Below are 13,066 nucleotides of genomic sequence, written 5' to 3' on the forward strand. Positions count from 1 at the left end.
GGAACACCCTATATATTTTTGCACACTCTTGTAGCTTATCTCAAGAGCTTTCCAAAACACTATAATTAAGTACCTTTTCGTTAAGTACTTTTTGAGTTATGAGACTTGAAATAATTTCTTAATTTTACATAAACCGTAAAATATCTTGTAAAATATTTATTTTTCGATTATCTTACCTTAATACTTTTACGTAAAAATGTTTTGAAGAAAAAATATGTAATTTGCAATTAACAATTCCATATTTTTTCTTAAAAACAACTATGTGTTTTCTTTACACCAATTGATTCCTCTCATTATTTTCTACATAAAAGTATTAAGATAAGATAATCGAAAAATGAATATTTTACAAGATATTTTACGGTTTATGTAAAATTAAGAAATTATTTCAAGCCTCATAACTCAAAAAGTACTTAACGAAAAGGTACTTAATTATAGTGTTTTGGAAAGCTCTCGAGATAAGCTACAAGAGTGTGCAAAAATATATAGGGTGTTCCATTTAAAAAAATTGAAGTGACCTTCACGTGACCTTCAAATGACTCTTTAAAGTCAAACCAATGGTACCACCTTATGTTCCCCTTGAAACCATACAACTTTTGCCTGAAACATTTTTTTCTAAACTGCACCGTTTGTGAGATATTTAGGTGTATCCAGACTTTTGGCGCACCCTGTATATATAAATTAGTATATTGAAGATTTTAATTTATTTTAATTATTGCCAATTAGGGAAAAACAAGAATTCTGGTGACGCATCAATTGCAATATTTACAATTTGCTGATCAGATTGTTGTGATGAACAATGGTAGTATTGAGCAAAAAGGTACATTCAATCAACTTCAAGCCTTAAATCTCGACTTTATGAAGTTACTAAAGACGACAGATGCGGAATGCAAAGAAGATGAGATTAAGCAATTTGATAAAAAGCGTCAAAATTTAACAAAAAACAAAAAAGAGGCCGACGATGAAGCTTCGACTATCGAAACACATGAAATAACAATGAAAGGTCGCATGTCTCGCAAAGTGTTCTTTGCTTACTTCAAAGCTAGTAAAAAACCTTTTATAATAGCTTTAATGATGCTAATCTTCATAGTAAACCAAATAGTTGCCAGTGGTAGTGATTATTTTGTTGCATTCTGGGTAAACATCGAATCGAGTTCATGGCACGAAACTAGTAATTCTACGACGGAATTTTTGTGGAATGGTCCATTGTCTCGTGATTACATGATCTACATATATAGTACAATGATAGCAATCATCGTATTACTATGGCAATTCCAAACAATCATATATTTTAGCGTATGCATGTGGTCTTCGATAAATCTACACTCCGCTATGTTTCGCAGTGTTTTGCGCACTACTATGTATTTCTACAATACGAATCCAGCTGGCCGCATATTAAATAGGTAAATATAGCAAAGATAGTGAGATTAATCTAATGCAATAGATTAAAAAAAAATAAAACCCAAAAAAGATTAATATACCTAAAACCTTTTTCATTAATTCAATACAATAGTTTATATATATATATATATATATATATATATATATATATATATATATATATAAACTATTGTATTGAATTAATGAAAAAGGTTTTAGGTATATTAATCTTTTTTGGGTTTTATTTTATATATATATATATATATATATATATATATATAGAGAGAGAGAGAGAGAGAGAGAGAGAGAGAGTAACGTTGCAGTCTTGAGTAGCGTCCACTTGACTCCGAAGTTCTCGCGAGATAGCGACTGAACAGTTGCGTCAAACGAAATATAGCGAGAACCACGTCGAAATCCTCGGGGAGGCGAAAATAATTATTGCGTTTCTCATAGACTAATTTTTATTGTTTGTAACTTTTTGATATTGGGAGCCTCACCCAGCGGAATGAGCGAGATGAGAAGAATGAATGAGAGTATGGAACGACAGCGGGAGATGGCCGCGCGGATCAAAAATTTCCGTGGACCGCTGAAAAGGTTTTGAGATTTTGGAAAATCTCTTTCTGCCAAAATTCAAATCGCCGCGTAAAACTATTACGATAAGCATCGGAGAACGCCGGAGGATTCTCGCCAAGACCGCGCGACGCTATGTGCGTAAATGGCACCCGAAAAAGAATCAGGACCTTTATTACATTCTGTTATCCAACCTCGATAGCGGGGGTGACAAACTCCGAGGCTACTTAAAACGGAATACTCCAAGAAAAGAAGTTTTAAGCATAGAGGACCTCCTGAGTAATAGATCGGAGGCGCGTTCGCGATACGGTGTTATAATTGACGCGCCGCGACAGTAAATCATGCGAGCGACGGCGCGATTGACCACTCGTCGGCGTAATTCTTGCGCGCAGGATCGAGTGACTATTGACCAGGAGCAGAAGATCCCGAAACACACTTGTGCGCGATTAACGTGAGCACTCGGCAGTGCCATAGTTTTTCTTTTATTGAGCATTATTTTTGTGTGGATCTGTGCAAAGAAGGAGGACGAAGACCCGAAAGCTAAGGGGAGCATGGTGAGAAGTCATCTCCATTAATTGATTGTAAGTCATGTGCGAACCGGTCCGAGATGCAGCCTTCTCAGCATTGTCGCGTATTTGGTTAGTTTTTGCGTGAATCAAGTCCAATAATTTGTGATTTTTTTTTCTTTGATATTTTTTTGGACCAATATCGAGCAGTCGAGGTTTTCGAGATCGTCATTACGATGGCAATAGATTAATGGGAAGTCTTCCTCTCTCCGAGAGCAGGGAATCGCGAAACGCGTATAGGCTCTCGCATACTGAGTGTGTGGCGACCGCGAAATCGCCACGTGTGCGTTCGATGTCCGCGAAACATTCGTAGCTCGAGATTGCGTGCGATATCCTTTTTAATGATATCCGTGCGATAATTGTTGTGTGAAATTGTGCATTGAGTGTTGTGAATATTGTAAGCGAAAATCTAAGAGATGTCGGGACGATACCCAAATTGGATGAAATATAGACAATTCGTTAGCCGCGTTGTCATCGAAGGTAAGGATATATATATATATATATATATATATATATACCCACACGGAACTTGACATCCATTGGACGTCCATACAACCTCCAGAACTCCATACGACATCTATGTCCATGGTGGATATTGAATAGATTTCTAATGGAAGTCCATATTACCTCTCATGGTAGATATCTTCTACAAATCCATCATGGATGTCTACTGGATATCTGTTATGGATATATGATAGATTTTTACATACATATATCTCTAATAGAACTCCATATTACCTCCATGGTAGATGTCATCTACAAATCCATCATGGATGTCTATTGGACATCTGTTATGGATATATGACAGGTTTCTACATACAACTATATCTCTAATAGAACTCCATATTACCTCCATGGTAGATGTTATCTACAAATCCATCATGGATGTCTACTGGACATCTGTTATGGATATACGACAGGTTTCTACATACAACTATATCTCTAATAGAACTCTATATTACCTCCATGGTAGATGTCATCTACAAATCCATCATGGATGTCTACTGGACATCTGTTATTGATGTATGATAGATTTCTACATATTATTTCTCTAAAAAGCAAAAAATTTAATTTTTATTTAAAATTCTTAGCTAATGTTTTAAAAGTATACTTATAAATTTGTTATTATATACTCCTTAAAATATCTATAATTACTCCATATAACGTGCATATGACATCCATAAAAACTCCACAAAATATTTATAATTACTCCATATAACATACATATGACATCCATGAAAACTCCATGAAATATCTATGATTACTCTTTATATGGATGTCATATGTATGTTATACGGAATAATTATAGACATATTTAGTGAAGATTTCATGGATGTCATATGTATACATTATATGGAATAATTATAGATATTTTGTGGAACTTTTATGGATGACTAATAGAAATTAATTAGAAGTTATATTGATTTATCATAGATGTTGTTTTACTTACAAAAACAGAGCTATCACTTATATAAATTGTTGAATTTATAATGTTTACTCATCATATAATATATACAGGGTGAGCCATTTTAATTAACGCACGCAATTATTTCGGAAACAAAGCATTTTAGAGAAAAATGTTTCAGACAAAAGTTTTATGGTTTCGAAGGGGCCATAAGATGGTATCATTGGTTTGATCTTGAAGAGTTATTTGAAGGTCACATGAAGGTCACCTTCAATTTCTTAAATGGAACCTACTATTTGTCATTGCATATTCTTGTAGCTTATCTCGAGAGCTTTCCAAAACACTATAATTAAGTACCTTTTCGTTAAGTACTTTTTGAGTTATGAGGCTTGAAATAATTTCTTAATTTTACATAAACCGTAAAATATCTTGTAAAATATTCATTTTTCGATTATCTTACCTTAATACTTTTACGTACAAAATAATGAGAGGAATCAACTGGTGCAAAGAAAACACATAGTTGTTTTGAAGAAAAAATATATAATTTGCAATTAACAATTCCATATTTTTTCTTAAAAACAACTATGTGTTTTCTTTACACCAATTGATTCCTCTCATTATTTTGTACATAAAAGTATTAAGATAAGATAATCGAAAAATGAATATTTTACAAGATATTTTACGGTTTATGTAAAATTAAGAAATTATTTCAAGCCTCATAACTCAAAAAGTACTTAATGAAAAGGTACTTAATTGTAGTGTTTTGGAAAGCTCTCGAGATAAGCTACAAGAATATGCAATGACAAATAGTAGGTTCCATTTAAGAAATTGAAGGTGACCTTCATGTGACCTTCAAATAACTCTTCAAGGTCAAACCAATGATACCATCTTATGGCCCCCTCGAAACCATAAAACTTTTGTCTGAAACATTTTTCTCTAAAATGCTTTGTTTCCGAAATAATTGCGTGCGTTAATTAAAATGGCTCACCCTGTATATTTACGTGTATCAAATACAAAAAAACATTCATATTATATTTCGTATTTGGTATACAATTATACAGTGATATGTACATAAAAAGGAGAAACTAATTATTTAAATTAAACAATTTATAAAAATGATAGCTTTATTTCTCTTAATTTCCCACACGGAACATGACATCCGTTGGAGGTCCATATAATCTCCATACCTCCATGTGTCCTCTATCTCCACGATGGATGTTCAATGGATCTCTAATAGAAATCCATATTATCTCCACGGTAGATGTCGTTTGTAAATTCATCATGGATGTCCATTAGACATCGGTTATGGATGTATGATAGATGTGTACACATTTCTCTTAACAAAAATAATGTTTATTAATTATTTTTACTAGTATCGGTAAATATTATTTTTTGTTACTTTATCTTAAATCTCACTAATAATTACAGTCAGTGGAAGTAAAATTTCACTGTAAAATCAGTAATCGCGCTAGTTCGTTCGTTTACCGCTATGGTGCGCTATTTTTCTCGTACTTGAGTTTTAGTCATGAGAATTATATAAAGCTTGCAAAAGGTGACAGATAAAATTAAAAGTATTACTTCGATCTAATTTCTGATACAGTTTCAATAGAGGAACTTCAGATATTAAATCGATTTTATAAGTCGGACAAGTAAATGTCCGGCCAATAAACGAAAATGATCCGTTCATTATCTATTTGTTACTCCATATAACGTACATATGACATCCCTGGAGTCGATTCTTGAGGGTCTGGCCAACTCTCTGGAAGGAATCGATTGGGAGTCTGCCCAGTGGATTGGGGCCTGGTCGGAGCGATGCTCGGTAACCTGGAGCAACAGCTCAGGGAGAGCAGGATATCGGCCGGACATTTACTTGTCCGATTTATAAAATCGATTTAATATCTGAAGTTCCTCTATTGAAACTGTATCAGAAATTAGATCGAAGTAATACTTTCAATCCATAAAAGCTCGACAAAATATCTATAATTACTCCATATAACGTACATATAACATCCATGAACGCTTCATTCAATATCTATAATTACTCCATATAACGTACATATGACATCTATGAATGGATGTCGAATGGAGGTATGAAATGCGGAACTGTGGATGTCTAGTAGATGTTTACGGGACGTTTCATGGACATCTAATGGAGGTTTCGAATCTCCATGGTAGACGTCTAGTGGACATCCATTAGAGGTTTTTGTTCCGTGTGGGTATATATACAGGATGTTCCAATTTAACTTTGCCATCGAAATATTTCGTAAAGTCTAAAAGTATATATATACAGGATGATTCAAAATAACCCCCTTGTCCCTGAAATGACACATTCTTGAATCAATTCTAAGACGATTTTTCCTTTGGCAAAATTTCGTCCGAAGCTTAGTTTTTGAATTATTAAAGGAAGTAGTTAACGTATGACGGGTCGAATACAAGAGGCAGGCAAGGGTGGCGCGATTCACCGTCAGACGCGGGTGCTTACGCGGAGCGCCTGCTGCGATCAGCTGGTCGCTATACACATACAGACACACATGCGAACACATACATTCTCTCTCTGTCTGTCTGTCTGTCTGTCTCTCTCTCTCTTTCTCATTCGCTCACTCACCTGTAATTTTTTTTTTTTTTTTTTTTTACGAGAGAGGGGAAAATGCATTTTATGCATACCCATCGGTCGATCCAGTGAGTTATGTGGGACTCGAGTACCAAGTCGAATTACCAACTCGGTACTCCCTACCCACTAAAAACCCCTCTCTTTTCACGAATTTCCTTTGACACACTGTCCCTCTGACTTCCCGAGATCTGTTTTCACATAACGTCAAAAAATAGTTATTATTACCTTGTTCGATGACTTTTGATATATTGCTGTAATTGCTTGAAGGAGAAATGAATTTTCCGATAGATCGTACGTTCTCAAATTTAACGTAGATATCACGTTGCAAAAGACAAGAAATCCACACTAAATTATTAACTGAAAGTTTTTCTTCTTTCATGAATTGTATTCTTTTATAAACTTTAACGTAATGACATTTATTTACTCACTCGATGAGACGAGAAATTTACTAATGACTCTATCACTAATCACTATTAATCACTGTCAAATAATAACTGTTGGCGATTAAAAATCACTCGATAAAAGAAACACGCGCGGACACGTTACTACACGACGCGACGACGCGACAATGCGACGATAACTATTCGGCGACTGCAAGCAGTTTTTTGTCATGGTAGGTTGCGGTAGGTTAAGGTACTACTGGCGCTATCGAACGCGATCATGTGTTCGATTGAAGAATGCGGTAAACATAATAAACATTTAACATATTAATATTATTATTATCATGAATGTGTGTGATATCCATACATCGTATGATATCTATTTAAAAATTAATTAGATTAAATAAGTGTTTTTAAAATATTTATTACTTTTACTATTATCTTAAATAAATATAAAATATTAATATTAAATATTTATTTAAGATAATAGTAAAAGTAATAAATATTTTAAAAACACTTATTTAATCTAATTAATTTTTAAATAGATATCATACGATGTATGGATATCACACACATTCATGATAATAATAATATTAATATGTTAAATGTTTATTATGTTTACCGCATTCTTCAATCGAACACATGATCGCGTTCGATAGCGCCAGTAGTACCTTAACCTACCGCAACCTACCATGACAAAAAACTGCTTGCAGTCGCCGAATAATTATCGTCGCATTGTCGCGTCGTCGCGTCGTGTAGTAACGTGTCCGCGCGTGTTTCTTTTATCGAGTGATTTTTAATCGCCAACAGTTATTATTTGACAGTGATTAATAGTGATTAGTGATAGAGTCATTAGTAAATTTCTCGTCTCATCGAGTGAGTAAATAAATGTCATTACGTTAAAGTTTATAAAAGAATACAATTCATGAAAGAAGAAAAACTTTCAGTTAATAATTTAGTGTGGATTTCTTGTCTTTTGCAACGTGATATCTACGTTAAATTTGAGAACGTACGATCTATCGGAAAATTCATTTCTCCTTCAAGCAATTACAGCAATATATCAAAAGTCATCGAACAAGGTAATAATAACTATTTTTTGACATTATGTGAAAACAGATCTCGGGAAGTCAGAGGGACAGTGTGTCAAAGGAAATTCGTGAAAAGAGAGGGGTTTTTAGTGGGTAGGGAGTACCGAGTTGGTAATTCGACTTGGTACTCGAGTCCCACATAACTCACTGGATCGACCGATGGGTATGCATAAAATGCATTTTCCCCTCTCTCGTAAAAAAAAAAAAAAAAAAATTACAGGTGAGTGAGCGAATGAGAAAGAGAGAGAGAGACAGACAGACAGACAGACAGAGAGAGAATGTATGTGTTCGCATGTGTGTCTGTATGTGTATAGCGACCAGCTGATCGCAGCAGGCGCCCCGCGTAAGCACCCGCGTCTGACGGTGAATCGCGCCACCCTTGCCTGCCTCTTGTATTCGACCCGTCATACGTTAACTACTTCCTTTAATAATTCAAAAACTAAGCTTCGGACGAAATTTTGCCAAAGGAAAAATCGTCTTAGAATTGATTCAAGAATGTGTCATTTCAGGGACAAGGGGGTTATTTTGAATCACCCTGTATATATAAACTATTGTAATAAATTAATGCAAAAGATTTATAATCCTTTTCGAGTTTTATTTTTTCGAGTTTTACTACATAATATAACTAATTTTTTAATTTCTTAAAAAAATGATAGGAGTAATTTCTTTTCATATATAAAGAAATATTTACTTGAACTTATCCTCTATACCAGAGCTGTCCACGTTTCGTCCGATTTCCGTGAAGGATAAATTAACCCTTTCGTACCTCCGGCTTTTCCAAAAGAAATGTGTTTCATATAAAGATAGTTTTATAGGTTTTTAGGGGTGCAGATTCCAAATTTACCATCAAAATTTAAATTCAAAATGGCAGATTCAAGATGGCGACTATAGAAGGCTTAAATATCAATATATTTAAAATATGAGCTTAGATTTTATTTTTTTAAGTATATATTATGTTTTTTCCTAAATATATACACACACGTTCGACTGGTAGCGTTGTTATACATTTTTTTTTTGCAAACCGCGCATCTGCCGCGAGACTTGGATGCCCGTCGCACGCGTCGTCTTACTTTGATTACATATATAAAATATTATATTATTTATCATAATGAAGTTGTAATCACGTTTAAATAAAACTTTAAGTTTATAATTAGCGCATAAATTCTATGATTTTTCGATTAATATACGGTTAATCTTCATTCTCTAAGAGTTTGATTTTTTGCAAAGTTTAGATAATTATATTTTATTGTAAACATTATATTTCAAAGTGCGCGACTTTTTAAAAAAAGCTTGAACCTTTTTCTTTAAAACATGCCAAGGTAAAAGTCGATAGGATTATTTGTTTAAAAGTTATGATTTTTTCGTAGGTGGGATATATATGTCCCGGAAGTACGAAAAGGTTAGAGTAAATATAAATATACATTTCTTTGGCAAATATTTATATTTGCCAAAGAAATGTATATTAAAATCAAAAATGACGATACAAATTTTATGTTTAAATATTATTTCAAGTAATCCATTGGATCTATTAGAAACATTAGTTGTTTTACGTGCATTTATATACAAGGTGTTTCATTTAAAATTATACAGTCATATCTTAAAAATAAAACATTTTAGGAAAAAAGACTTCTAAAAAGTTAAAGGGTAATACATGGTGCATTATATAACAATATTAGCATAACCTTGCATAGCGTTGTCAAGATCATGTAAAGATCATTTAACATTTTTAAACGAAAATTCCTATTTTTTATTGTAACTCCAATATTTTTGTAACTTCTTTCAAGAACTTTTCAAAATACTATAATAAAGTATCTTTTCATAAAAACGATTAGATAAAAATAAATTTTACTCTAAAATGTATCTTTGTCTGTAAAAACATTTTTGACACCTAAAACTTCCAAATGCAATTTCTCGAAAAATATAAAAAAGAGAGTTGTACAGAGAATCAAAAGATCTTTAAAATAATATATCACTTGACCCCTATTGCCATTTACGATTTTTGAAGAGTTCGCTAATCAACCAATCTAGCCCAACGAAGGAAATGGAACAATTTCGTCGCATTTAATGTACTTAAATGTTCCCCTCGAAAGCAAAATTGACGTCTTTTGGCATTTTTCGCAAAAAATAGTAAAAAAAATAGTAAAAATAGTAAAAATCATGAAATAAACGGATAGAAAGTTTTAAATGAACACCCTGTATATTTTATATGATAAAATTGTATTCCGAAGACGAAAAAAATTTTTCAGAAATAAGCTGGAAATATCGCTATACAAACGTGCCATCCGTATCCCTTTTATAGCGCTCGCTATTCATGGCGTTAGTTTTTTATTTGCAATCTCACATAACTATGGATTATCAAATAATTTATTTTTATATTCCGAATTTTCATATATTACATGTTTATATACTATAATAATTATATTATTATGTATCATGGCAATAAATAATTTTTAAGTTTCTCATATGTGTATGAGAAAAATAATATTTTTATCCATTAAAATTGGAACCGAAGCCATTAATATAAGGTAATTTTATAACAAAGCATATATACGCATTATTATAAAAGCATCTATCGTTGTGAATCGAATTAGCAGTTTATACAGTTTTGTTCTATCACGATTCAAAGAAAATAAATATGCATATTACGTATGCATTACGTATATATTAATTTTAAAAAATTTTATTATTGTTCATATTTTTAGATATTTATGCTTTTTTAAAAATTAGAATGTCTTCTTTATTCAATTACTATAAATTATATGATAAAAGTATATTTTGTTATACTTAGAAAATACTTGTAAGAAGGACATATTTTAATACTTTACAAATACATCACATATTTTTCTTTTTTGCTCTACAGATTCCTTATAAAAATCATCATTTTGAATTAAGAAAAATATTGCATTTAATATATGTTTTGTTAAAAAATAAAATATCTTTTGTAGCTAAAAACTACAATATTTATGAAACAAATCTATATACATTTTAATAAATTTGTTAGAGAATAATGCTGTTTAATTCAAAAAACTTAATAATGCTGTTATGCACAGTGTATTTACTACTTTCCATAAAGTCCTGTTACAACCATTGTCATCTGAATAGATAGACGGAGCCTTTTGAGAGGGGTAACTGATAAATGCAGTAAGGGAGGAGTGCATGAACTTCAGTTAATTCCGTCAACGTTCGACTGTATTCGGCACAATTTGACATTACATGACGATTCCATTGGCATTATCGATTCTCAACTAGATTTTCACAGAAATGTTTAAAGAGTGTTTAATAAATAAATATATATATATTATATATTAAATAATATTAAATAATATATAAATATATAATATAATATATAAATTTAAAAATAATATAATAAATATAAAAATAATATGACATTAGTCACAACACAACTTCACACAATACATGTGAGCTGAACTTTGATGTCAATGAAAGAAGTCGAATTATTAACCGATCATTATCGGGAATAACCGCATTCAACCGAAGTTCATAGAGTCTTCCCTTACTGCGAATATCAAAGCCCCCCTCGTCTTAATCGATAGCTAATGCTCCGTCTATCTATTCAGATGTCAATGGTTACAACCGACGAAATTGAAATAAAAGAAAAATAAAAATTGTACGTATGCTAAAACAAATGCATAAAAAAAAATATGATATTGAGGAGCAAGAATTATTATATATAGATTTTCAAAATCCATTTGATATATCAGAAATAAAACGAACCTAACTGAACCGATAACCTAACCTAACTGATGAAAAAATAGAAGATGAAACATATCTTGTAAAAGAGACTGCATGTGCTGAAGACTGTATATCAATAAAAAATAAAAGAAAGGCAGTAAAATTTTAGAGAAGCGGAAAAACAAAGCCAGTAAGTTTTGAAACTGTAAAACATAAATTTTGGAAAATCATATCCTTAAGAAAATAAAAAGAACAATTAAACCAAGGCATTCAATTGGACAAACTGAAAGAAATAAACATATAGTAAATAAATTCAATGAAGCTATTGAAAAAGGAATAATTTCACAACATCGATATCGCTCGGACTCTTTGAATACAAGAGGAGGTAAACCTATCAGGATTTACAGCATCATCATCATGGATATAACATTTTAAACTTGTATATAATATTGTCTCTAAAAAAATTAAAAAATTTGTAACACAAAGGAATGTCATATTAAGTACAAATTTCAATGAACAAAATAAAACATTTATCGAAAATATTTAATATTTTATTACATAACAAGGAATGAAAATGTATATAATTCAGATCAAAGTGAATTTTTCAATAAGAATTTTTTATTGAAATCGTTCACTATTATCCAAAGATGCAAAAAATAGAGCATATAGTAGTCGGTAACTACACATCGGTAACTACATATAGTTATATTATACAACCCATTGTTTCAGCCGATGATAAATTACACAGGCCTGCGAAATTTTAGATTTGATTAGTTACAAAACAGAGTAGGTGTATCTGATAGATTTTTTGACGCTGAAAACGAATTTAACGGCAGGTTTCTCCAACATGTCAGGTTTTTGAGTAATTTGTGGTTAAATAGTCCAAAAATAGCTGTTTCTACCAATTTCATGAATTTATTATGAGAGTACCTAATTTTTTGAAATATTTTTGCTAATGGTATCGTACAGTATTAGTCTTCACCTTTCAAATCCACTTTCGATTGCTGCCGCACGACTTTTTTTCCAGGACAATAGCAGAAATAATTTAATTCAAAGAAATAAAAGCGACGAGTAAAAGTATAATAAAAAATTTTAAAATTAATACATATGTAAAATATAAACACACTTATTTTTATTCGTGATAGAAACCGTATACTAAACAATTAGTCGATTACTACTACTTCGATTCACAATGATGTACTTACAATAATTATAATAAATTATATTTATGGTAATGCGTACGTACTCCATTAAACGCAGTTATAAAATTCTTTCATATTAATGTCATATCTTTGTAGTTGCACAAGCACTTCTATTTATGTTCATGAATTGATAATAAATTATCATCTATTAACTTTTCATTAAAAAGATTTTTC

The 13,066-nt window shown here is 31.7% G+C and overlaps 1 protein-coding gene across 8 annotated transcripts in view; it reads left to right on the plus strand.

Annotated features, from left to right (window-relative positions):
* Nucleotides 1-13,066, plus strand: part of LOC145974535 (putative multidrug resistance-associated protein lethal(2)03659) — a 338,604-nt gene that overhangs the window by 284,308 nt on the left and 41,230 nt on the right. For all 8 annotated transcript variants that reach the window (XM_083104431.1, XM_083104438.1, XM_083104432.1 and 5 more), the window contains one exon: nt 724-1,400. In XM_083104431.1, the coding sequence (XP_082960557.1) occupies nt 724-1,400 (677 nt within the window). The remainder of the gene's footprint in view (nt 1-723; nt 1,401-13,066) is intronic.

This window comes from Camponotus vicinus, unplaced genomic scaffold, assembly GCF_025532165.1.
Source record: "Camponotus vicinus isolate PSW18456_S1 unplaced genomic scaffold, iyCamVici1.0 SCAF_7, whole genome shotgun sequence".
Taxonomy (NCBI): domain Eukaryota; kingdom Metazoa; phylum Arthropoda; class Insecta; order Hymenoptera; family Formicidae; genus Camponotus; species Camponotus vicinus.